This window comes from Gallus gallus, chromosome 20, assembly GCF_016699485.2.
Source record: "Gallus gallus isolate bGalGal1 chromosome 20, bGalGal1.mat.broiler.GRCg7b, whole genome shotgun sequence".
Taxonomy (NCBI): Eukaryota; Metazoa; Chordata; class Aves; order Galliformes; family Phasianidae; genus Gallus; species Gallus gallus.
This window is the reverse complement of record NC_052551.1, coordinates 10,073,475-10,100,209: the sequence shown is the minus strand read 5'-3', so window position 1 is coordinate 10,100,209 and position 26,735 is coordinate 10,073,475. Positions and strand designations below refer to the sequence as shown.

Below are 26,735 nucleotides of genomic sequence, written 5' to 3'. Positions count from 1 at the left end.
CCACAATGCGCTGCCATGGCAACGGCTGAGGCCTGCAGATTGCAGCCAGCCAGGCCACAAGGCGAGGGCCAGGCCAGGCTGGGAGCACCAAGGGGTGCAGAAGTGGGACGGGGCTCCCTGGCTGGCCAGGGGGAGGGAGGGCTCCCCAAGGTTGGGCAAGGTGGGTCACGGTGGTCCAGCTCCCTGTGGTTCCCATTTCCTACCCCCAGCCCTCTCCAAAGCCATGCAGCACCAGGCTCTGCTATTGCCAACCTAGCAGTGCTGCTATTGCCAACCTAGCAGTGCTGCTATTCCCAACCTAGCAGTGCTGCTGAAAAACAGACGTTTCTGGCAGGAAAAGAGAGATGTAAAAACAGAAAGGAAAACAACCACAATCACATCTCCGTCTGTGGGCAAACAAACCACTCTAGACAGCCAAATTGCTCTGAAAGCACTGGTGTAACCTGTTGTGCGTGCTGTCCCTGTTTCACTTCGTGCTGGGCTGCCAAGAAGCGTCACTGTTTTGGTTTTAGGGTATTTTTCTGGAGGGAAAAAGTGAAAAGGAAATACGGTTTGTTTTTTTAAGTTGACAGCTTTCTTGGGAAAAAAAAAAGATTTAGTGTGAATGAGTGAAATAGTGTAAATTGCAGGGAGGCCAGACTTCTGGCAGGTTTACTAGCTCCCGAAACTCTAAGAAGGAAGTATTATTACTTCCATTATCTATTTAGGGAAAGCCAGGCCAAGAGAAACTTCTTTGTCAACTGGATAACACCACCTAGCTTCAAGACACAAAAACATCACAGTTAGGTACTATGACCAGAAAGCTGCACAGAACGAGTAAAGAGGCCTGGCAGATTACAAAAGAGAGAGGAATAGATGTGTTCAGAGATTTAGAAGAATGGAGAGAAACTGTGTATGGGACCACAAAGGTGTCTAGAGTGAAAGAGCTAATAAGACAGGGAGAATTTTTGGCAGAGTATATCAGAATAATTCTGGCAGTGAATCTGTTAAACAGAGTGTGAGCAGTCCCAGGGGGCTAACAGGAGCCAGGTGATAGAAATATATGAGAGTAGACTGCACAAAATATTAGAAGTCATACAGCTAGAAAGGAAAATTCCTGTTAAAATACATCTAGTTTAACAGTTCTTTCTCATCTATACATCTGTGAGCTAAGCTTTAATCATTGAGAGAGAGGAGTCACAGCCACAATTCCATTCACAGCTGCTTTTTCTTACCTTCTTAATTTCATTACTGCCACTTTTTTTTTTTCCTAAACAGCAAGTTTTGGAATCATGAATGTGAATTTGAATGAATTTGAAACCAATTCAGAGAATACTGTACGCGGCACAGAGGAACAAGACAATGCCATCTGGAGGAGGTACAATGAGAGAAGCAGCCTCGTACGGCAGTACCTGCAATCCGACCTGAGCCTCCACCTCCTTGAGACGCATCAGAAGAGAGTAGAGCTTCTGAAGAAGTGTTGCTATTACATTGAGGTTCTGCCCACGTTTTTGATCCTGAGAGACCAGAATCTCTTGGCGCTTCCTACCAGCATCTTCCAAGTAATTGACCCCTGGAAATTCCTGAGGGTGAAGAAACTGGGAAGATCCCAGACTGAAATCCACCTGCAGCTTTTAACCCACCTGTTAGAAGAGCTGCAACAAGGTCGGGAGGAGCTGGTCTGCTATGTAGAGACGTGTGACATGGTAACTTTCCTCTCCAAGTGGGACTTAATTGAGCAGAGAATGTCAGACCTCTCCAAGACAATGAACGATTTCCTTTCCATTCAAGTGTCAAGAAGACTCTACACCAAGCACCGTTTGGTGTCATGTGCAGATATTAGAGGTAGCAAAATACCAGACATTAGGCTTTTTCTCTGTGCAAAGATGCCAGTTATGTTTGATCGAAACGAATCATTTGCACACAAGAACTGGGCCCATCTCAAATGGTCTACCGAAAATCAAGAGTCACCCCATGAGCAATATGAACTACATTTTAAGTTACTGAAGCGTGGAACTCAGGCAGAATTTGGACACTGTGGGCTTGTGACACGCACCACCAACACCTGTGTAGTCCAGGGCCTGCTGCCTGACCGATCCTACGAGTTCATGATCAGAAGAGCAGAAATATACACGCTTGTCTATGAACTGTGGCATGACACCATCACACTGACGACAAAAGCTAACACAGCTGAAGACAGAAGCACCTGAGAACCAAAGGATGAGGTGGCTGACAAGAATGTTTTCTCCTATTTTCCATTTGAAAAAAAGTGAACGAGAAGAAGAATACAGAAAAAACAAATATTTAAGCATTTTGTTAAGCTATGGTTTTTTTTCCCCCTTGAATTTGTTCTGTGTTTGACAGCACATGCCCTCCACAAGTTCATCCACGTTAACAGCAACCAATCCCAAATTTCTCTGAACAAATAACACTCTTATACAGCATTTGGGACTCAGAGCTCATAGGTGGGAGCAGCTACCCACAGTTCTGCAGGATACCATGGGTGCAAAGTGCAGGAGGTAGAAACATCCCTACTTCCCAGTGCTTTCCATTCATCAAAAGATGCCCAAAAGATTCACCAGAGCAAGCCCACTGCTTGCTTTACACACACGTTGAAGTCATGGTTAGGTGATTATAAGGTATGGGGTGACCAGAGATCATGATTTCGTGCTCACCCCTTACAGTGCAAGGAAATTAACAATAATCAGTCAGAACAGGAAAGTGTAACAGACCCAGAAGACCAACATTTAGAAGGCAGTTTTTCTGCCGTGTGCCACACTCAGTGCTACTTTTCTTTTTTACCATTTGGTTAATTCGAAACACAGCTATCCCCACACAGCTTCTAATTAAACTGCCACGTAAACAGAACTTTTAGTAATAAAATTTATTACTTAAATAAGTTCAGATCACTTTTACAATTATGGCTTAAATATATATGTATATATATATATAAAGAGGAATGTCGAGGTTCATTTTTACAAACGTTAGAAGCAGGTAAAAATATCTGTATCCAAAGAGTCATTTGAGGTCTGCTTCAAGTCACAGACATACAAAAAAATAAAAACCTGCCACCTTTAAGGTTCCTTAACTTACGCTTTATGACACTTAACATTTCATTTCTATTAAAAAAAGAAACAACGATTTATTGCAGTAAATTAACTGTCCTACACAGCTCAGCCCAAGCCCTCAAACACAGCCCAGCGGGCTTTCAAAAGTAAGTTAAAAACTCTATGCAAATGAAACCTGGCCATTTTGAGCTTGTTTTCTGTATTAATTTCTATGATTCTCTCTATTCATGAGCACGAGGACGAGAACATGATATTCAGCTGGCACTAACAGTCTATAAGAAGTTTGGTTAATTGCACTTTCTGCTAGCCCTGACTATGGCAGCTACACAACCCACTCCAGAGATACCTGATCGCAGCACAAGCACCCAGCAGCCTGGGATGGCTGGTAGTGCTGCACCTGTTGCAGTTCTCCAACCCACAGTCATCACTGAGATAGATGACTGCATTTCAGTCACCCACAAGATTATTTCTATACAAAATTATTCCTATACAAGCTCGTTTTGGAATTGCAATAATATTTGCAAAAGCGGGCTGGCGTGGAACTGTTAAGATCCAGGGTGGAATGGCTTTGAGGAGGAACAAAGGACATCAGTTTTTACCACCTTTACAACCAGCAGTACTTCCCAGAGGCTGTTGTCCCATGGAGAACTGCAACCATCTCTCAGTTTTTACAAGAATATGGATGTACAGATCAAACCCATCAAATGCAGAAGTGCAGGAGGGTAGCTTAAAACAAGGGAGGGACAAAAACTGCTCCATAAGTTCTCAAGTCTAATGGAGTCAGAACACGGTAACACAGCATTAAAGGGCTTTGCCAGACGCAATGCTTTCTTATTGCACATTCCTTCACGCTGGGAAGAGCCACGCTACATTTTCAGCTGCAATCACAGGACAAAATTCATCTCTGCCATAGTGTTGTGAAGTTCTTTTATGCCAGGGATGACTTGTGTCCCAGCACAATGCACATCTATGTAGGTAGTGCAAAAATGCTGTGACTGCATCTTGGCCCCATCCTATCTGAACATCCAGAGTCAGCCACGTGGCCTCAGGGAGAGCTGAAGCAGGCACTTCATACATTCAGAACTGAAATGAAATGAAGAAATTCTCCTTCAAAACTTCTAAAAGCAGCTCCACAATTCAGTAGAGAGCACCACTTCACCACAGCGCATCCCTCTCAGCCGTGGGTTCCTGTGCAAAGCAACCTTCCCCAGCAAATCACAGCTTCCAGCACACAGCAGTTTGGCTGCTTTAAATAAAAACATACATTACAGACATACATGTTATGTGATGAGCTCACCGAGTTTCCATCACCGCTCTTAAAAACCTCAGGCCATAGGCTGTGAAACACATTCACAGATTTAAACATTAATAAATTAGAAGCAGCTTTAAAAAAATTAAGGAGTAAGGGCTGGGGAGGGGGGGGGGGATTTATAGGAGGAGATTTCAAATAGAACTCAGAACAGTTTAAAATATCTTTACAAACTCCAACATTTCCTCACAGGAGCAGTCCTCAGCTTCCATAAATGTATACTGGTGAGGATGGCCTCCCTTGTACAAAGAGTAAAAGCTATTTACAAAACCAACTTAGCCTTGGCTCAGTGATATTTACAAGCTCGGAGAACAGCACTTTGGCTAGACAGCATGGAACGTGGTTCTCTTTTTGCTTTCTTCCTTCTCTTGAGGAGGAAAACAAACCAACAAGAGATTATTTTCCTGCTTTGAGAAATAAGAAGCCTTAAAAATCCCCTGGCCTTGATTTTAAAATGAATGGTGCTACTCAAAAGATTTGGTCCCATAGGGCAAATCACAGCTTGCCGTGTGGATCTGCCACATGCAGTCATTCCACCTCCGACAAATGGAATATGTGTTTGGTCCCCTAAGCACAGCTGCACTAACAGGTAGGACGGTGGCTGCACTGAGCATCTTCTAGTTAAAAAAAATAATCATCAATAAAGTCACACTTGCCCATCCACCCCCTTCCAATGCTTTTTGGTTTGCTAGAGGTGAAAGTTCCTATACAAGGTTGCGGCGATACAAAAAACAAGTCACCAAAGCACATCTTGAGAATGAGCTGTCAACATGCAGGGAGAGATCCCGACTTTCCCAGTGCATTTGACTCGTGTGGTGGTTCCTGTCCCAGTAATGGAAAGATTGCGTCCTTCCCAAGGCACGCGTAGCACAGTTTGGATGAAGAGGGACGAGCTCATCAAGGCATAACTCATCTTCATCGGCGGAAGGGTGAAGTCCTCCTGACGCGAATCTCTTGGCCTAACGTATAGCAGTTATGATCTATGTAGTGCTGGAGCAGTCTCCTCCACAAAGGGTTGCACTCCAGGAGGTATCGGTTCCCTGTTGGCACAGGGAAGGGAGGCAGTGGTCAAAAGAGGCTCATGCAGTACCACCACAGACACTTCTGCTTAACATTGCTAGCAGTGCTGGATAACCCTGGGGATATTCCTGTCTGCCAGAGCTCTGTGAAACCACAGCACCCTTTCTGGTTCTGCCACATTTGCCAGCAGTTTCCTTACACATCACAGCCTACATCTGCACAATTACTGGGAAACTAAGTAGTAAATTCTGTTAGAAGGGAGGACTAGGATGGAAGTGATGGAAACAACGTGGTCCAAAGCAGAGAGAAACTAACTATACATGCTGCATGTGAGCCACACACAATCTCTGCTTTGCTCATGTTGCCCATATAGCCCAGTTTCAAAATCACAGAGAGTCCAAAGGGCGGAAGAATAAAGCAAGACAACCACTTTTTACTAATGTGGACCTCCATCCTTTTCTGCAAATCACGCTGCTCCCCTGCAGGCTGTGCACACTCCCAGCTCACCCACCTATAATGCAGAGTCCTTCCTGAGCACGGGTGATGGCGACATTGACCTGGTTTGGGTCAGTGACAAAACCCAGGTGTTTCTTCTGCCAGCTCTTGGTGGGCTTCTTGTCGATCTCGTGTCGAGAGCAGGAGCGTACGGTTGACAGGATCACATATCTCCATTCACTTCCTAGAAAGCACAAATGAACCCCGTATTTTAGGTGGAAGTGTCTGGCCACTCCACGCTACTCAAGACCCACAACCTGCAAGCACCAAGTGGGTCTCTCCAGCTCTGAAAGCCACCCAACTCCTGCTCATTGATCTCTGCAGAGCTCTTCCAATAGTAGATCTTTAATAACCCCTTCAGATGTCCTCTCCATTGAGCCTCCTGCTCCCATCAGCCTCATCCCACTTGGGCACTGTAATTTATCATCATCACAAGACACCCAGAAGGATTTGTCTCGGTGAGAAGTTGCTCCAGCCCTCAGGAGAGAGGAGCAGTGCCTTCTCCTTCCCTGCAGCCCCACCTTGGCTCTTCATGATGGTGCAGACGGTGACCCCGCGGATGCCTTCTTTCAGCAGGCGCTTGTTGATCTCGGACACCTGGGCGTTGTAAGGGCTGAGGATGGCGATGCTCTGCGGCCGGATGGTGCCATCTAGTGTCAGCTGCTTCGCAGTCCTCACCTGCAGAGACCATGATTCTGCTCACCTGGGAACCTCCAGCAGACCTCCAGCACGTCCCCAGGGCAGCAATGGTGCCCAACTGTTCTGCTCACCTCTCGGTCTCACTTCCCTACCTCTGACTCTGGCCAGGAGCAGCACGGCACGCTGCAGACACGAGCAGGACCTGCACCCACCCCACTGATTCCCATCCAATCTCACAGCTCACCATCCACAATCCCTCCCAACGCGGCATCCTCCCATTCACAACCCTAGGGCCCTGCTCACCGCCTGCTCCACTTCTTCTGGGTTAGCTTTGGAGTTCTCATTTCCTTCCTCGGTGGAAATCACGAGGCTCTGCTCCTTCCCCTCCACGTGCCCGAAGATGATGGGGCAGCAGCGGTTATTCTTGTGGTATAGGACGCTGGGTATGCGAAGAAGCTGGGGACAGGTTTTCAGGCGATGTTCATAGAACTCCTGGGATGGGAACTCACAGATGTTTTTGTGCTGGAATAAATAAATAAATAAATAAATAAATAAAACTATACAATAACATTAGGGGAAAAAAAAAAAAAACGTTCCTAACTGGCAGCATTTTTGGAGCAGGTTCCACCTGCCATGCCACTGTGCTTTTACTGGGCAAGTGCATTATTCGTTGCTCTGGCAAGGGAAATGGAGAATATCTGTTTTCCGATGGCTTCAGCCAAACCCTGCTGATAACATTTTCTCCTGCAGCTTGAGGAAAGCCTCACCATGCGGTACTGCGTGTCCAGCATCCATGCCTGCTTCTGGTAGCGCTCAAAAAGAGATGTCTCCATGCCAAGGCTCTTGCAGAAGTCATTGTTGACCACAGGCTTCAGCTGTTTGTGATCCCCAAGCAAAACAACCTGGAACAAATGGTGGATGCTTCAGCTATGAGGGCAGTGGCAATGGTGAAGGTCATCGGCTCTTTGAAAGACCATTCATATTCAGATATTTGTTGCCATTTATTTATGTTACAGTTACAGCAACCTCAAACAAGGGCCATGCTGTGTATTATATAAAAACAATGACCCAGATAATGCAGAGCCTTATTCCCATCTGACAGGAGAAAAACAACACACAGAAAGTCTGTGGAGATCTGCCCTCTGCTTCCTGCCATGTTGATGACTTGTATGTGGTTCAGGACATATTTTGGTGGCAGTGATGCTTGCCTTGCAAAAAGTCACCAAAACCACATCCACACAACTTGTTTTCCCTGCTGAAAGCCAAATGCAAGATCAAATCCCTCTATTGTGGACTCCATCTTTGTTGGGTCAACTCCATAAAAGACCAGTGAACCCAATCACGGACACCATCATGGCTGGGTTGATCCTATCAAAGATCAGAGAATCCCACCATTGACTTTTACCCTGCCACAGATCACCATTACTATTGGGCTGATCCATCATGGTTGGGTTCATGCTATAAAAGTCCATGAACCCCATTATGGAATCACTCCATCATGGTTGGTTTGACCCCATAATGGTTGAGGTGATCCCTAAAGTGATTCACTGAAAAAAGGGAGCTGAGCCAACCAAGCAGAGATGCAAGCTGTCTTTAGGACAGCTCTCTGGAAAGGACTGACCTTCTCAGCATGTTTATGGCTGACCAAAGGGATGAGGGTCTCGGGTTCTGTGGACATGGCGCACTCATCGATGAGTATCTGCTTGACATTGAGCTTCTCCAGGGAGCCAGCAGATGCAGAGGAGCACGTACACAAGATGACGTCGTGGCACGCCAGTTCATACGCACGAGCTTCCATCAAGGTACGTTTGTGCCTGGTGATTGATGCAGAAGACACCAGGTTACGCGCAACGGAAACATCCCCAGGTTCCTCATGCAGGAACCAGGCAGAAGCTGTACTTCCCTAAATGATTATGGCTCTGTTAACCACCCCAGAACAAGCTGGTGTTGCCAGAAAAGGGCTTGAGGCACACACAGCAGGAAATGCATTTGTTCTGAACTCAACAGGGCAGAGAGTCAGGATGGGGGATGCACACACATACTTGAGACCTTGGGACCAGAAGAACAATAGCATTGAGCAGACGAGATGCTGAGCCACTAACTGTAGCACTAACCCTCAGCTAATTGCTTACCATCATTCTAAACACAGAGCTAATTAGTCCTTTTTAATGTTTTCACCTGGTCCCTTGGTTTGCATGAGCCAGGACAAACCTGCTGACTTTCAGATATCTCTCACCAGGGTCTCCTTCTACTCACTGCTTTATTTCTTCTTCTGTTATCTCCTCTCCTGCCCTCACTCGACGGTCAAATTGACAGATCTGCTGACATTTGGGGTTGGATGGCTGTCGGATCCGATGGTGCAGAATTATCGTGCTGAATAAAGAGACAATATATAAATATTTTCCCCGTGGAGACCCGAGCTTCTACAGTGAAGCATGCCACACCTGCCTATGTGGAGAAATCACGTTAGCTGAAGAAGTCACAACCAGATTTGTACATTTTTACAGAGCTAACTCTCACTTTGCCCTTGGGGACTAAATACAGCAACCACCCTTTGATGGTTGCAAGCAGGAATGAAGTCAGAGACTTTCAGAGTTGAAAAAAGGAGAAAATCTATTGTATTTTCAACCACCTGAGTTTTCTGACTAGATCATGGGTTAGATATAAGCCTTCAGTTGAAAAGAAAGAAAAAAAAAAAAAAAAAGCAGGTTAATAGTGCTGTTCTGCACTGGAAACCACAGCTGCTCTGCGTTGTTCAGCTGCACGGGTCCTACCTGAGCTCATGGTTTGGCTTTGCATCCCGCAAGGCTTTGCGGGAGAGGTGCCGGCTGCTCCCTGGGTATGGGTACTCCAGCGTCTCTATGGCCTCCCCATAAACTCTCAGTGGTTTCAGGCTCTTCATCTTCATCAGTATCTCTGGAGGAGGAGAAAAAGGCTGCTCAGATGGCACTAGCTCAGCCTCTCCTGTCTCCCAGACACCTGTTCATCTCCCTCCCACCAGTACTAGATACTGCAGGGGCACAGAACATGTAATTACCAGCAACAACATCAACAGACTTGTTGGATGGGCCACAATACAAGATGCACTTTTTCCCTTGGGGCTCATCCTCATCAGGGCACGGCAGTTGCTCCTTCGCGGTGGCCTCCTCATTCAGCTTATGGAACCAGTAGACAATGTGAGTTCCAACAACAGTTTTGCCTGTACCTAGAAAAGCAAGAATGCTACTGAGAATGCTTTAACCACAATACTCTTGCTCTAGATCACTGTCCAAATGATCAGCCACAAATAAAACCCCAGAACCAAGGGGACTGCCCTGAACAGCCTGAGGTGATGCCAACCTGCATTACCTTCATCTGTCCCAGGGAAAGCAACAGACAAGTTCTCACCTGCCTTTAAGGAGCAAGTAGTCAAGGGCTATCCTCTGCCTTACCTGGTGGGCCTTGGATGAGCGTGAAGGGTTTTGTTAAGGCATTTAGCACAGCCTTGTTCTGACTTGGGTTGAGCTTCCTTTGGCTGCCAGGGAGATCAAAGGATTTTTGCTGCAGGATTTTGGACTTGGTGACTGTTAGAGCAAAGAGACATGAAAACCAGTTTAAAGAAGGTTACTGAAGACAGCACGCATGCAGTTCAACAGGAGGATGTGTCAGGTTCCAAACAATTGCAGTCCAATTACAAGAGCGTCCAAATGTAATTCCCATCCCATGCCAAAAGGGTCTACCCAGGAGACTTCTCTGCATGTCCTAGGGATAAAACCCGACCTGCACCTGCTCCAGCAGGAGCCTGCACCTCTGCCACCTGCACTCTGTTGGGCTAGCAGCTGCCCCAACCCTTTACAGGGAAACCTCCTGGCCTGAGAGCAGAACCCCCATGGCAAAGGCCCAGAGAAGCTCCAGGGCACCTGCCTGGCCAGCACGGACTGCAGTATGAGGATGGAGAATGTCTTCTCTACCTTTTGATGGAGGTTCATGGCCAAGGGCAATGCTTTTAGCGAGATCGGAGGCATTCTGGAGCTTCCAAATTGCATTTTCTTTCCGCCTGTGAGGAGAAATAAGCATTATTGAAGTGTAGCATAAAATAGTGAAAACAACAGTACAGCTTTGTACACTTGTCTTGTTTGCTCTCTTCTTGATTTGGAGTTGTGTCAAATCCTTCCAGAAAGAACTTAAAACGATTTGCATATAAGTCTTATTGGGCAATTCGTGCCTGTCTGAACAGATAAGCCTGCAAATATGTGGAGAGGAAGGAGCACAGCTTCTGTCCCCACTTCATTCTGTTATGGTCCCACTCTATTTTCTTGGCCTAGCTTCCAATTTTTCCTAAAATTTAAGACACGAAGGGAAGTAAATTCTACCCCCAACAGCTACAGCAGTCATGGATGCAATTAGCAGGCAAAGAAGGGAAAACGATTCATCAACTCTGCTTCAGTATGAGCAGACAATGCTTCACAGCAACAAAGGAGAACAACTGGAACATCAGGGAGCAAACCCTGCCTCAGTGCTTCACTGTGCCTTTTATTACACACTGCAGCAATTCAGGAACAGAAGAAACAGATGTGCAGGGAAACCTCAGCATGGCACCTTCCTTTGTATCCCCAGCCTCATCCTCACTGCCAGCTGGGAGAACACAAGGCATCCAGAGAACAGATCTGAGAAAAGCCAACACCTCGTCCAAACATTAATGGCCCAAGAGCTCAGTTGGGGCTGCGCAATGACATTTTCAGGCAAAGCAAAGGCTGTTTGGGTTTGGCAGAGGAGACCCATGGGAAAAGGTACTCTGCCCCGCTGGGCTAACCGGAGCACGAGTGTAAGCACACTTACACATCTGGCAGCATCTTTGGGATGAGCTCCACGGTGAACCTGGCGGAGGCCTGCGAGATTTCCGCAGGGACATTCTCCATAGACATGTAGTTGATGTAAAAATTCAGCGTCTGCTTACTACTCCTGTCTGACTTGTGATCATCACCAAACTCCTCAGTGAGCCCGTGAGCCACCCAGGTATATGTATCCGGATCCACCACAAGTTTGTTTTCGGATCTTTCCTTGTGACCCAGGGTCAGCTTCTGGAGGCTGTGGCTAAGGCACTCCTCGTCACTTTGAAGACTCCTGAGCTTCAGCCCACCCAGGCGAATGCACAAGTAGCAGTGGTTGAAGTCCACCTCAATGGCACACTCCTCCAGAAAGCTTTTTTTAAGGCGGAAAGTTCCTTGCAGCTGCCCTTTGCTTGTCCTTTGATTTGCCCAGGATATTTTGACATCGTGGAGGATGATGGAGTCATTTTCAGCCACTGCACACGACGCAGACTCCATGGCGCTCATTGGCGTCCACACCTTGCTGTACTCCCCAGCATGCTTGTACTTGTCTTTGGATGGCAGTGTGGCGTATGCAGAGAAGCAGTCAATCGGCTTTTCCGTGTGCTGTAGGCAGACATCGAAACCTGGCGTGACACACCACAGCTGCACAAAGGGCACCAGGAAGCCCCGGAAGACATCAGTGGTGAGCTGGAACTGCAGTGTGTCACCAGCGCTCAGCTCCACCATGATTTCCACATAGTGTGAGCAATCACTCTTCCTCACCCAGCCCACACGCCGCCTGTAGAGCTCCTTGCTCTTCTGAAGGAGAGAGGGCACGATGTCAAATTTCTCCTGTCTGATGGCCATGAGCACATCTTGCCACGTCTTGGACTGATAGAGGGTGACGCTGTGGTCGTGGAGATGGCGGGGCGTCAGGCTGTGCTCCTTCATTGTCTTCACTGAATACATCCTCCTCTTCCATGTCAGCCTAACACTGCTCTGGTTCTGCAGGAACGTGGGCTGCTCTATCAGCTGAAGAGCCCTGTAGTTGATTACATGGGGATCAGGAAGGCTCTCTCTATTCAGTGGGAACAGAGCTTTAAAGTACCTGTCTGTTCCTTCGATATCTACTACGAAGGCGATCTTCTGCATGACCTGGCCCTTCAGCTGGGTGGCCATCTGCATGCAGCGGGCTCTCTTCTCGTACATCGTTGCCTTGGAGTTCTTCTTGTTGAAGTCATGACAAAGGAAGTCAATGTCATCTGAAGAACAGGTGATGGGCTTCTTGCGGAGCACAGAATGGAGGTGCCGCTGGACCACAATGTCCATGTATCGGCGGATGGGAGAGGAAGCCCAGGTGTACGAGTCAACCTTCAGGGAGTAATGGCCCACTTTGGACTGGGCAGTGGAGTTGGAGCGACAGAAATAGGAGCGGCCAAGCAGCTTCCTGAACTCCAGGGCCACAGGAGCTAGTTTTGGGTGGATGTCATCAGTAACAACAAGGTCTAGAATCTTATGGAGGTCAGAGAGATGTGCGGCGGACTGCAGGTGCTCCCAGATGGGGCCTAGGAGGCAGAACTCTACTTTTTGGGGGGGTTGTTGGTTAGAAGGCTCATCTCCCAGGCAGTGTGAGAGGTGGAGGGACAGAGGAATGATATGGCTATACTTGTTTTTCATGAGTAAAAGCTGCTGAGGGTTTGGCTCACCCTGACACCGGACAGGAGTGACATTTTTGGTGACTTCCTTCTTGGTGAGGAACGCAGCCACAAAGCTATTGAACATGATCATGAGCTCCTCTATCATCTGGTGGGACCTCCTGTTGCCTGGGGAGCTTCCCTCATCCAGCTGGTCATAGAAGCAGTCCTCCTTCAACCGAGACTTCCTGTGCATCCTGGAGAAATGATAAGCCACAGCGAGGCAGTCCTCCAGGGTATCAAAACGAAGCGCATCTGCACCTCCCCGGTAGTGGTCCTGAATGCAGAGCTCTGCCTCTTCGTAGGACAGCTGCCAGTCTGAGCAAATCACAGAGAGGGTGAAGTTTCCATCAGTCACCTTGTCAGTCTTTTTTTCTACAATTACAAAAAGGGAGATCACACGACGGTCCTTTTGTGGCAGGAGGCTGCAGATGTCATTGCTAACACGGGGTGGGAGCATGTGCACCGGCTCCTGCTCAGGAGCATAGTAGCTGACACCTCGCTTCTTTGCTTCCACGTCCACAGCACTGCCCTTGGGGACGATGCTGGCCACATCTGCAATGTGGATCCCAATCTCATATTGATGTCCAAGGTCCCTGACACTGACAGCATCGTCCAGATCCCTCGCACCTTGAGGATCGACAGTGAAAGTCAGGTAACTCCGACAGTCCCTCAGGTTTTCCTTGCTGGGGTTTGGTTTACTGGAGGTGCTGTATTTGGCTAACTCCTTGGTAACGACAGCTGGGTGTTTCCTCTCCAAGCCATACTCTAAGTTGAGAATCCTTAAGCCTTCTTCTGAAGTCAAAGCCACATGCAAAATCTCAGTTACTATCCCCAAAGGGTAGTAGAAACCCTCCCGCCAGGCGATGATCTGGACAGAGAAGATCTGGCATCTCCTCGTGTCCTGGTTGATCTTCTTGCAGCTGACCACTTTGTACTTCCCATTGACAAGCTTGCGGATGGGGATGACATTAGGTTTCTCTTTCAGCCCCGGGACAAATATTTTGGTGACAGTGGGATCAATGGGTATCATCACCCGGGGATCAAACTCGTCCATTGTGCAGATGAAGTTGCGCTCTCTCTCGGCACGCTTCAGGATGCCCACCACCTTCCCCTGGGGCCGCAGGCTGCTGCTGTCAGCTGTGCCGTTCTGCAGGATTTCCACAAGCACTTCATCGCCGGTGAAGGCTGTCCCGCAGTGCACTCTGCCTTTGATCTGAATGGTAACGGCGGGAGAGTCGTCAAGGGGGAAGGCTGAAGCCTTGTCAAACCCTTCTTTGACCAGCTCGCACCTCTTGTACATTTGGGGGTGCATGTGCAGATATTTCTGCATCATCTGAGATGAGAAGCTGACGTATTCCTGCCTGTCTTCCCATTGGTTTGAAGTGTCAGACTTCACATTGAGCAGCCCTTCTTCAGACACTGTTACCAGCACGTTCTTGCTCTCATCTAAGAGCTCCTGGAGGATGGGATCGTCGGGATTCATGCTTTCAGTCTCAGAGCTCCAGGAATCTGTGTCACTGTCCTCATCATTGCCCTCTGGGCTCCTCCTGCACCAGCTCTCCTTGTCGCACGCTGCCTGTTTGATCTGGGCCATGGTCAGGTTTGCTGGAGAGATGCTCCCCTTCTCAATGCACTCCTGGATGAAGCGCTTCCACACCTTGCTGCACTGACCATGGGAGCACAAGGCCACCGCATCCCCCACCACAATGACCTGTGACTGAGCCCTCGTCATGATGGTGTTGAGCACTCTGGCCTCGTTGAAGAACTCATGGTTGTGGGAGGCCGAGACGCGCAGGCTCTCACTGGTGTGGACTGTGCTGATGATGATGACCCGGAACTCACGGCCTGCACCGAAGGAGACAAGGGAGAAATCACTCAGCATAGGAAAGCTCTCTGGGATTGCAACGTCCGTGATCTGGGATGGATGCCACCAAGTGAGGGGTTGGAACGAGGTGATCTTTGAGGTTCCTTCCAGCTCAAGCCAGTCTATGATGCTAAGTCACCACCACCCATGCACTGTGAAGGCAGGGGAAAGGCTGGGCACTGAAGCAGTGGCAAGGTCAGTGCAGTGCCCCTTTCACGAGTGTCCCTCTACCCTCAAGGACAGTGCTGCCAGCACAGCAAGTAGCAAACAGCAGGAGGCACCCTGTGATTTCCAAGCTAAGAGATGGTAAAGAAAGGGTGTGAAGATCAGGAACACACCCCAGGGGTCAGTTATTCTCACCACGCGCAGTCCTGGCTGTACAATAAAAAACAGTAATAATAAAAACATAGATGAGACACAAAGAGTCACCTAGAGAACTGAACCAGCCCTACCCCTCTCTCATCATCACGAACAACAGACGACTCCTTCAGAAACTGTTCTACAGTTTTGCTGTGATTGGCACCCAGAGGGCATGCTGGTTTCAGTTCCCTTCCATTGGCATCCCTGGGAGTACCTGAGGGCTTCACATGATTCATACATGCTGACGGCTCTGGGATTACACTTACAGGGTTCCCACCCTCCTGCCCAGCAACATCTGTAAGTTTGAAAGGAGTTGGTGGCTGGGTGCAGATTTAATTCAGTGTGAAATCTTACTGACTAAGGCAAGAATGAAATCAAGGAGTTACCAACCAGACGGGAATGGAAATCAGCCAGACGATTTCTAGGTGCTCCCTCCTCATCAGTACTATGTGGGTTGCAGCAGTGGGGAGCTGTGGGGAAGGGCAGTGGGACTCTGCTGGCAGCCCCACATCACTCAGCCCAAGAGGCATTTTGCCATGAGAGCAGCTGGGGTATTTGCAGGGAAGTGTACAGATGGGCACTCACCAGATGAGCATTAGCTAACCTGGGTATCCAGCACAAGAAATGTGCAAAAATGCTGTATGGCAGACATAGCAAGGAAAGGCAGAGCACCCTGCCATCCAGCCATGGGTGAATGCCCATAATGAGCCATTTGCTTCATCAGCTCTCCCTCAAGCATTTCAACAAGGACAACATTAAGATGCTCTGCTAACCACCCAGTGCCCCTACTCCTCGCCCATTACACAGTGACTGCAGCTGCAATAGACTCTCCTGTCCACAAACCTGACTGGGAAAGTCCTCCCTAGCAAGCAGGAGACCTAGAAATGCAACCAGACATTATTAGCTGTTGCACAGTACACAAACCTGGCAAGTTTTCATAGTTTTCTACCACCACCTCTGGTAGCTGCTTCTTCCTCAGCTCCTGTCTTATCGCAGAAACCTGGTAAGGAAGAAAGAGGCACAGCTGAACACATTTTCAGCACAGGAATGCCAACCTCTAAGCTACAAAGTCCCTCATCTGTTGGTAAGGTTACAGGACAGCAGTCAGTCAGTGGTGAATACATTCCCCTCCAGCAAGGGAAAACATTCTCATACATACCTGAACCCCATGGGAGACCACACAGATCCTCTTCTGATCTTGAGCACCCCACTCGTGTGGCCACCTCTGATATATCTCCTCCACTTTCTCAACCACTTGTGTTATCTCAGAAGCATTGTGCCAAGAAATCATGGACATATCCCTTTCGGCCACACCAGGAACATGGCAGAACATGAGCGGGTAGATCTCAGGGTGGGGTGGAATGTTCCCACTGGCATGGATAGCATTGCCTTTGCCAATGTAGAAGTGCTTGGAGACAAACTCAATGATGCCTGCAGTGGAACGATAATTCTCATTGAAGATGATCCTGCTCTTCATGGCCACTTCGTGCTTCTCTTTCTGGTAAAACTGAAAGAGTCTGTTTAACAGGGTGTGATATGCAGACTGCCCATCCGCAACACAGAACAGCTTTGGGGTTATCTGCATGTGGTCCCCAGCGAGGACAATCCGGGTCTCAAAAGTGGCATAGGAGAGCGGAATCAAAGCTTCACATTCCAGCATCTGAGCAGCCTCATCAATCATGATGTGGGTGAAATACCCCGGGGCAACCTTCAGGTGCTTGGATAGCATGGAGGTGGTAATAATGATTGGGTGCTTGTCAATCTCCTCCCGCGTGGGGTGGCGGAAGGAGCGCTGGTCTTTAGTGAGGCAGCAGTACATCTGGGTGGTGGGGTCAGTCAGGTTGATGGGGCGATCAGTGGCTATAATCCTCAAGGGAACAGCCCAGGGATGCCCATTGGTCACGTACTTGTGGAAGTACTCCCGGATGTAGATGTCAGCAGCACTGGAGAAGAACAAAAGGGGAAATTATCAAGGGATTGTATCTGGTGTTCCCAATGTTCTGACCATGAAGACCATTGTCTTCTTTGATCACTCACCACAAAGCAGCCCAAATCTCCCCCAGCTTTGGCTGACAAGGCATTCTTCTCAAGAAATATTCACACATGTGCAAAGAAGCCACTAAGTCCAACCATATTGTCAGAGCATGGTTTAAAATACGAGCTGATACTTGAGACTTGGGCATCACCCAGTGCTCACATGGAAAAATCATTTGAAAAGCAACACGCCCAGTAAGCGGCCCTGCTTCTCTAGGTCCAAATCCTACAGATGTGGCCCAACACCTCTACTGTGCTGACCTCCCAGCACTCCTAGCCCAGGCAGATGATGCCAACAGAAGCTTCAGTGCAATCAGCCTGAAACAGGCTAAGATTAGGAGTCACCTGTTCATTATACATTAAAAACCAAGGCAGTAACCGCCTGCACGATGGGATGGAGACACCCATCTTAACATAACTGCTCTAATTTTAACAATCTTGGATTCTCTCAAGGCAGACTCAACAGCGATCGGATCTGCGTTTCCCTTTCTCTATAATCTTCCTGGAAAAGTCAAAACATTGACATGTGCACAGAGCATTTGCAGACTCCCTTCCATTTCTTCCAGTACACACTAAAGGCTAGAAAGAAATATGGTCTCACCATCCCCATTGTATAAAAAAGCAGGAATATGCTACCTCTTCTGCAAACACTTCCATCCATGCCAGGCTTCCTCCTAGCAGGAGTGCCAAGGCAGTTTAAGACATATTCAATAAATAATTCATTTTTATTTAAACAAGTAATTGAAAAGCAAACTGGAAAAAGGCCAGCTCAGCTCCCTCTCACAGACTCTGGCTCCCTCTCATCACACTGGACGATCAATACCCAGAGCAGGAACCCAGCCACAACTCCAGATGCCTCTTCCCTCACCCTCTGCTAACCTGTTGGTGTGAGTGCAGATCAGCACACGCGTGTTGGGCTGCCTGATGACCTCCAGGGTGGCCATGGCCAACGTGAACGTCTTGCCTGTGCCAAATGGCCCGTAGATGAGAAGAGGTGGGACCTGCCGCCTGCTGGTTGCCTGGCCAGCGATGAAGGAGATGGCCAACTTCTGTTTGCTGTTCCCTATCTGTGGCTCTTGGAGGCAGAAGGGGATAGAACAACTGGCAACATCAGGTAGGACCAGTCTCTCATCCAACAGGCGGTCAACAGCCTGGTGCCACTGCCGGAACAGCAGCTGGTCGATTTGAAACTGGATCTCCACATTGTGGGAGGTTTTTGGCTTCAAGTTCAGCTCTGAGCAACATCTCTTTGGTATCTGTAGCCAGATTGTCTTCTCCGTGGTGGCTTTATTCTCCACACTAACCTCATAAACTCGATTGTCTACAGGGGGGTCAAGTGCCAGGAAAGCTGTGGGCACGGATCTGTTCAGTAGATATCCCTCGTCTGTGTCCGGTGAGAGGTTATAAGGGGTAGGCACTTCAGCAAACAGCTCGCCAGCCTGGGCGAACTTCATCCCCATGGAGAGGTTTTGCATCATGTGGGTCAGTGAGATAAGGACCCGCAGGTTGAGTCTGGAAGAAAGAAACAACCAAATTAACAGCAGAGAACTGGCCAATCAGCTCATCAGCAACCGCCCTCCACACTGCAGAGCGGAGATTGCCACCTGCTTCTAGCTAATCCACAGCTATGGGATGGGACAGCCCCTTCCCCTCCTATCACCCCCCAGCAAGCTACCTCTTGGCAGCTTTCCATCTGTCTGGGAAGGTCTTACAGACCCAACCCGGAAGAGATGGCAACTTCACCACCAGCACGGCCCCAGGGGCAGGGACAGCAATGGGTTCAATGGGAGGAACCCCTTTGGATCCACATCTGGCACTTACTTGGCAATCAGAGCCTGCTCGGCTTCTTCCTCGCGGAAGAGGAAGCTGTGCATCCTCTCGCGGTAGTTGAGGCGGGTGATGACAGCGTTTGCGCTGCTCTCACGCTGGGAGTCCAGGGAGAGAGCAACAGGCTTGTACTTGGCCAACAGATCCATGTCTTCACTGGTCCTCACCACGCTGGGAACGATGATGCGATTGCCTCGATTCCACCGCACAAAGTTGATGTTGCGGTCACTCCTCTTGCCAGCAGGGACGTGCTGGGCGGCCTCCCGCCGGCCCACCCTCACCTTCAGTTTCTTCATGAGGACGGGGCGGCTGCCAAAATCAAACACCACCCACTGCTCGAAGACGCCCAGCGTGCAGCACTCCAAGGAGACCTCCACCTGCGCCGCGGGTGGGTCGGATGGCAGCATGGCCACGTGCTCGCCCCGGAGGTACTGCAGGCCCTTCGCCAGTCCATTTCCCGACAGGTAGAAGTTGGCTCCGGGTTCTCGCTTCAGCAGCGCCACGTGCTGCAGGGGCTTCTGCCAGGGGAGATAGGAGGCCGTGAAGTCCTCCAGCAGCCATTCCCCACGAGAGCTGCTGCAGGAACCAACGCCTAGCGTTCGTGACGTTCACCACATGCAACCCCACTGAAAATTCCTTTTAGCTTTTAGGAACCTCACGTTTCAGTTTTACAGCAGTTAAAATGGTCTGCCATAAACTGGAGACCTCTTCAGTTGGAAGAGGACAGTTAGGCCCATCCTCTTGCTCCGAACACCCACAAGACCCCACGCAGGAGCGTGGCTGGATCTTCTTGTTTTTGACATAACACAGAGGTGCTGAGAGCACTACCAACACATTCTCATTCAGATCTCCCAAAAACCCATCACACAGAGCTGGGCTTACCTGGGAGTAAACCTTGAACTTCCACCGGTACTTCAGCTGCCTGTCCTCCGAGTGCACATCCAGGGGCTCCTGGCACACCACCGTAATGCCCTCGACATACTCAGATATCTGTGGGAGAGGCACGAGAAGAGAAGGATGAGGGAAAACCACCACACCGTGGCAACGTTTCCACCCCTTTTCTATCCATCCCCCAAGCAGGACCATCCATACGTGCTCCTGCTCATCATTCCCAGCCTTGGGAAACAAAAGGCCTCAGGGTAGAGCAGCACGTTCAGGCATCCAGAGCAGGTGTTAGTGCCTGGCTGCTGTCTGGATGGGGTGAAGATGTAGGGATGATGTCTCTCTTCCTGCATCTCACTCAACTACGGTCATGAGGCCATTGGGAAGCACGAACTCCCTTCCCAAGCTGAACTCTGGCAATGAGGCCATTGCAGACCACAGGCTCCCTTCCCACACCAGATGCTTCTCACACCACAGGAGATGTACGGGGCTACTGCTCCCACCCTACTGCCCATGACTTACAATCAGCACCTCGTTGGAGCACGTCTGATATTCAGCAATGAGCCGGTCCTGGTAGGACACCAACCCTTCCTTTATGGCCCGCTTCTTCTTCTTGGCAGCAACATTCACCCTCTGGATCCACTCCTGCAGCTCCTCGTTGGAGTGAGCCTTGGTGCAGCTGTCCCCCATCTCGCACACCTCCGCTCTGTCGGGAGAGAGCCATCCCAGCTGCCACCCGCACCTGGAACCCACGCTGCCCGCCCTGCTGCCCAGCCCCTTACCTGCTGCACAGCTTGAAGGTACTGAGCCCAAGTGGTGGAGCTCGGTGCATCCACTGCACGGAGGTGTCAACCGACAGCATCTGTACATGCTCCACGGAGGAGCAGTGGTTCTCAAAGCTCTCCTGCGAACTGAAGGTCACCAGGCACAGCCGGCAGTAGAAGTGCACGGGGGCGGGTGCTGAGGGCTTGCCATTCTCCACGCACGGCCCTGGTGCTGGCAGCAGGTTGGAGCGTGCCAGGCCGTGCTCCTTCTCAGCCTCCCAGACGGCCATCTCCACGTCGCTGTGCGCGTACTGGCAGCGCTTCTCACCGTGCCGGCACGGCTGCCCCTTGGAGACGAAGCGGCAGTAGCTGAAGCTGGTCATGAACTCGGGGCAGGGCCGGATGGCCGTGTACTGCTTCTTGCAGCGGCTGTCAGCCACCACATGCACCAGCAGCGGGTCCCAGACGCGGTGCGACTCACACAGCTGCCCGTGGCCGCCCACCGAGATGCGCTGAGGGCATCCGAAGAAGCAAAGCCTGCAGATCTCCTGGAACTGCCCCCCGAACTCACTCAGGATCTCACTGCAGGCACTGAGGGGCTCAGCGCTGGAGCTGCCCCCCAGCTGCGCCAGCAGCACCGCCGCCTTCAGCCAACGCCGCTCCAGCCGGTGCTCCCTCTCGAAGTTCCACACAAGGGCCTCCTCCGGGCTCCAGGCAAAGGTGCACTGGTTGCCATGCTTGCTGCAGCCCAAGCCCAGTCTGTAATACCTGCAGACGGCGTAGCGCGCCGGGTTCGGGAAGCCTGGCCGCCGGAACACCTTCCTCCAAGCAACACCGTGTCGGCTGCGGCAACGGGCCAGCAGGATCTCATACATGCACTTGTGCTCCACTGGGCGCGGGTGGTAGGTGATCTCATCCTCCCTCATGCTGCACTTGGAGCAGACCAGCAGCAGCTCCACCTGGCGCTGCAGGCTGTCCAGCAGCACCGGGGGGGCTTTGGCATTCGGCATGGTGGCGGTGCGGGGAAGTTTCTACGAGGTGGTGCTAGCTGGCTACACACCCACCGGCCATTGGTGCGAACCCACAAAGCCTGGCAAAGAAACAAGCAACAAGTGACTTAGCAGGAAGCTAAGTTGGGCTCTTTGCTGTGCGGGGACACTGCAGTCATACTTCCAGGCTGAGCAGCAAAACTCAGCCAGAGCCACACTCACGCACAGCACCCGAGCACTTGGGGTCTGCTCCCAAAGCACCGAGTGGCCGTGGGTCTCTGAGAACCAGACGATGCAGGTAGCAAGCTGCCAACCCTCCGGGCGCTGGGGAGGCTGAGCACAGCCCACGGCACATCGCAGGCCGAGGACCTTCAGCGCACACCGAGGAACAGCCGGCAGCGCGGCACGGCGTGAGTAGGGGCCACTGTGGCTACCGACCTCCTCCTGCAGCAGAGCCCGACAATCCCACTTCCTCTTCCCGCTTCCAGCGCCTCCCCCGGCTCTGCACACTCCCAACACTTTTCCCTTTCTTCTTCCTGCTCTGTTCCCCTCCCCGGGTCATGCTGGGGCACCACCACGCCGAGCAACCCCAGCCCGAGCCCCCAGCCCTCCTCCCCGTGGCTTGCGAGATTAATTAGGATTCTTTCACACGGCAACCGCCCTCCTTCCTCCCCGGCCGCAGCAGCCGAGGGCAGGAGCCGGGCACGCTCGGCCAGTAAACATCCGGCTGCAGACATTGCGGCTTCAGATGTGGGGACGGTGACTCAGTGCTCCGTGCCACAGGCGGGAGCATCCGCGAGCCGTTTCCTGGGCAACCAGGGGCAGGGAGCATCCCCAGAAAGGATGCCGTGGGGCTTTTAGGGTTCAGAGCCGGCCGGGACGCGATGCTCGGGCAGACTGGGGCAGGACGTGCCGCCAAGCAGAGCCACCGGTCCCGTGCTCAGCATCAGCCCTGGGCTCCCAACCCGCAGCCCCGAAGGTGCAGCTCTCAGCCAGACGGGAAGAACGGCAGTTAACGGCCGTGGTCCTACAAACTGCAAAGCAGGGAGTCCAACTTCGTGCTGCTTCAGCACGAATGCTTTTCATCGTGAACCCTTTGCCCACCTGTGGGGCGCTGAGGCGGCGGGCAGTGATGGCAGCAGGACACGGGGCTGCACAAATGGTCCAAACCTACACAGGCTGCAGGGACCACGCTGGATTCGCTCATACAGCATCACCCTCGTGCCGTGCCCTGCATGTACCCAGTCCCCAAACCCCACCAAGCTGCTGGTCGTGCCTCTAGCTCAACTGTTAAGAGCATCCCCGAGGGGAACATGGAGCCAGAGCTGCCCCATCCCCACGGCTCTCCATGGCCCCGCAACAGTGCCAAACTCCCAGGCAAAGTCGGAGAGCTTCAGCTCCTGCAAGTGGGAGCCTTTGGGGTCAGGGGCAGCACTGGAATCCGTGCCAAGGGCGGGATGTCTTAGCTTGAAAAAGCCGTGGGGGAATATCCTGGCTTTAAAGGGTCAATTTTGCCATTGTTTATTAGTTTAAGAAAGCATTTGGTTTTCAGCACGCTCGCTGTTCGGGTCTGTGAGTAGGAGGGAAGAGGAAAGGGAAGTGCATGTCCCTATTAAGGTCTCTGTGCGCCACCAGCATTAAAGCCAAACTCCAGGTTTTTTTTTTTTTCTCTTTCAGAACAGAGTGGGGAAAAAAAGCTGCAGGAGCTTTTGAAATCCAAACAGTGGCAGAGAGATGCAGAGCATGAGGGAGCTGAGGGAGGCTGTCCCATAGAGCAGCCCTCCTCACAGTGATAAGGCTTTGATGTCAACAGGACAAAATCCACGTGGCCCAGGGACAGCGGCAGCTGGTCAAGAGGCACAGACATATCCCTGCAACCTGCAGGTCGGATTTGGTGTGTTGTCCAAACAGCCCCTCCTCATACGAGCCTCCAAAAGCACGGGCTGGAGTTAAAGCCACTCATCCCACTGATGGGAGCAACGAGCTGCTCACATCACTGGGTGTATTGCATCACTGCTGCACACCCAGCACCACCAGCACGAGCATCCTCCTCAGTCCCAACTGGCCTTAATACCCCCACCAACGCGGTTATGTGCACCGAGTCTGAAACCAAACCGAGCCAAGGCAGCACCTCGCTGGCAGCACTTCCCCATCTCAGGAGGACACAGCCGTGGGGCAGGGCTGAGTCTCGCTGCCACAGCATCGTCCTCCGTGGGGGCCGTCCCCAGTGGGACAACCGCATTTCCCCAGCAATGGCGAGCAGAGGAACGCCCCGACGTGGCCGCGCACCCCTCTACCCTCCCCGCCCTGCCACGCTGGAGAGCAGCTGGGGGAGGAGGGCGGCTTTTTGTCAGTCCTTGCCTTCGTTAATTATTGACGGGAGATTAGGCAACGCGCCCCGCTGCTGCGAGCCAAGCGGCGTGGGGCAGAGCGCCGGGGCTGCTCCTCCCCGCAGCAATGAGGCACGCTGGGGATCCGCTCCCGCACCCCGATTTCGGTCCCTGCTGTGTGACAGCGGAGGGCTCGGGGTGCCAGCACGGCTCTCCCACCCCCGGGCTTCCAAGTGCCGACGGGGAGCGCAAACCCCGCGTCGCGCACGGCTCTGGTGCATGATGGCAGCCGCAGCTCTTCGCTTTTGACTTCTCCGAGTTGGAAAAGTTCAGACCGTGCCTCCAAAGCCCAGAAGGGCAGCGGGGAGAGGAGCGGGGCGGGGGGCTGCTCGTCTGAGGTGGCACCCAGCGCCCCGCCGGCCGGGAGCTCCACAATGCACAGCCCAGGACTTTGCACCCCGACAGCGGTCCTCTTCAGCCTCATACCACCCGCCCCCCCGATCCCAGCGATCGATGCTGCGAGCCAAAAGCGCTGGCTGAGCCGCGCACCGTGCATCACCCCGGACCGCCCGGTGCCTCGCAGGACCCCACAGCCCCCCACGGCCACCCGGGGCCGAACAGCGCCCGCACCGTGCCCTGGGCCGTGCCGCGTTCCAGGGAGCCCCGTGCCCTGCAGCACCCGGTAAACCCGCTCTCCCCCCCGAGTCCCGACGCGCCGCAGCTCCCCGCGCACCTCACCTCACCCCGCATCACACCCGGCGTCCCCGGAGCCGCACCGCTCTCGCCGCAGTTACTCCCGGGAATGGCCCTTTGCCGCCGCCGGTGGTTTCTTTACTGGGGCCTCCCCGCATTCAAACCGGGGCCGGATTTCGCGGAAATTGCATCACGGCGGCCCCGCCCCGCCCCGCTCCTCCCGCCGGTACCGGGGGGAGCCGACACCGGCAGCTGCAGCGGCACCGGAGCGCGGGGAGCGCGGGGAGCGCGGGGAGCCGGGGGGGAGGGGGGGATGCGCGGAGACCGGGCGGCACCGGGGAGTGACGCACCGGGGGGGTAACTGCGCGGTACCGGGCGGGAGCGGCACCGAGGAGAGGCGGACCGACACCGGGAGGGACACACCTGGGAGTGATGCGCGGGAGCGGTGGGTTCGACGGGCGCTGCCCGCCCCGGGCACCGAGCGGGACGGCGCCTCTCCCCCCATTCCCTGCTGGAGTTCCCCGTCCCGTTCTCTCTCCCGAGGGTCGGGGTACGCGGTCCCCCCTCACGGCCCCTCTCCCCGTCCCCGCACCGTCGGGGCCGCTCCCCGCTGCTCACCTCTCCGCTGTCCGCCGCCTCCGTCAGAGACCGAAACGAATGGAGAAGTGTCGTGGGGAGCTCAGCGCTGCAGCCCGGTACAGGGTACGAACGGACCCGGCGATCGGGGCTTTAAAAAGGCTTCCGGGAGGGGCAGGGTTTACTCCGTTTCCTTTCTGTTTATCATCAGTTTCGTTTTCCATTCCTTTCCCTGCCTGAAGAGGTGCAGCCAGCTACGCAAAGTTCAAGCTCGAACCGGAAAAAAAATACATCTATATCAATCCACCCCCAGAAGTGAGCGCACAGGGAGTCAGGAGCAGGCATGGCACCATGCAGGCATCACCTCCAGGACTCAGCAGCAGTTTGGGGTCTCCTCGGCCTCCAGCTGTGCCCCTCCCCCACCTGTCCCAGTTTTATCCCTCCCCTGTTTGCTTTACCCCTTCTCAACTCACTCGCAGACCCCACAAGCCTCCACCCCAAGCAGCAGCACTCCATTAGAGTGAGACGCACAGGTAGCCTACCCTGCTGGCAGTGCAGCCTGACAACAGCCCAGATACACACAAACCCATGGGAAAGCCAATGGCATTTCCCAGGAGGGTTCCCCACAGTGTGGCAGCCCCCATTGAGCTGCAGGGCTGCAGCTGTGCATTGTGTCACCACCCGGACAAGGGGACAGCACTGGGATGGGCACTGCACTCAGAGCTCTGCAGCCTCAGCTTTCCCACCTCATAAAGTTATTTCTATGCCAACATCCAGCACGTTCTGGAAAGAGATTGGGCAGCACTAAGGCTCCTCCAGATGTGAGCAGCTGGGAAAGGGCCCAGGGACAGCAGGGAGAGGCTCAGTGCTGGCAGTGGGGTTATGAGTCCCGCTGCAGAGATGCAAACCATCGTGGGTGAGCGGAAAGAAAGCCCATCTGCAGGACAAGCAGCAGCAGGAAGTGCAGAGGAGCCTGCAGGCAGCTCACAGGCAGCAGTGAGCAGATGGGGAAGGAGGGGCAGTTCCTGTTGTTTGTCAACAAGGATGAGCAGGCAGGGTATGATGCTCGCCACCTCCCAGCCTCACAGCACAGAGCTGGACCTGACCCAACCCAAGCAGTGGGTCATGGCCCGTCGGCCGTGTGGACAGCTCTGGTCTACGCACTGAAACCCCACTCCCTGCCAGCCCCATGGCGTGATGGCAGTGGGGCCGCAGCCGCGGGGCCACGCTCTGTGCTGTGCTTTGTCAGCAAAGGGCGGGCGGCCCAGGACATGACTGCCATCACCCCAGGCTGAGACAGAGCCTGGTGGCTTCTTCCTCACTGGGAGCACTGTTGCTGTGGGGCAGTGCGGGGTCACCCTGGGGTGGGAACCAATCCTTTTTCCCCATGAAAATGCAACTGGAAGGCCGAGGAAGGCA

At 52.3% G+C, this 26,735-nt stretch overlaps 2 protein-coding genes across 5 annotated transcripts; one reads left to right on the top strand and one right to left on the bottom strand.

The window, feature by feature from the left end:
• C20orf195 (C20orf195 homolog) lies at positions 1 to 2,287 on the top strand. Of its 2 annotated transcripts, none has more exons than XM_417439.6 (2): positions 1 to 160; positions 1,258 to 2,287. In XM_417439.6, exons 1-2 carry the CDS (start codon positions 16 to 18, stop codon positions 2,187 to 2,189), a joined length of 1,077 nt encoding a protein of 358 aa, XP_417439.3. In that variant the 5' UTR covers positions 1 to 15; the 3' UTR covers positions 2,190 to 2,287. The 2 variants fall into 2 exon arrangements, with proteins under 2 accessions (XP_417439.3, XP_040506910.1); XM_040650976.2 differs by lacking the exon at positions 1 to 160 and adding an exon at positions 473 to 908.
• Positions 2,288 to 2,848: 561 nt separating this feature from the next.
• Positions 2,849 to 25,444, bottom strand: HELZ2 (helicase with zinc finger 2). 3 transcript variants are annotated; one of them, XM_004947281.5, is made up of 20 exons: positions 25,359 to 25,444; positions 20,747 to 21,818; positions 20,487 to 20,670; positions 19,965 to 20,072; positions 19,077 to 19,600; positions 18,135 to 18,767; positions 16,381 to 17,164; positions 16,146 to 16,221; positions 11,329 to 14,842; positions 10,461 to 10,546; positions 9,942 to 10,073; positions 9,548 to 9,715; positions 9,285 to 9,426; positions 8,767 to 8,883; positions 8,132 to 8,324; positions 7,278 to 7,412; positions 6,814 to 7,032; positions 6,393 to 6,549; positions 5,888 to 6,055; positions 2,849 to 5,396 (listed from the first exon to the last, which is right to left on the bottom strand). In XM_004947281.5, the coding sequence occupies exons 2-20, from the start codon at positions 21,736 to 21,738 to the stop codon at positions 5,272 to 5,274; spliced, it is 8,457 nt and encodes a 2,818-aa protein (XP_004947338.2). In that variant the 5' UTR covers positions 21,739 to 21,818; positions 25,359 to 25,444; the 3' UTR covers positions 2,849 to 5,271. The 3 variants fall into 3 exon arrangements, with proteins under 3 accessions (XP_004947338.2, XP_417438.3, XP_015152086.2); XM_417438.7 differs by lacking the exon at positions 25,359 to 25,444 and adding an exon at positions 24,786 to 24,900; XM_015296600.4 differs by lacking the exon at positions 25,359 to 25,444 and adding an exon at positions 24,791 to 24,900.
• Positions 25,445 to 26,735: the final 1,291 nt, after the last annotated feature.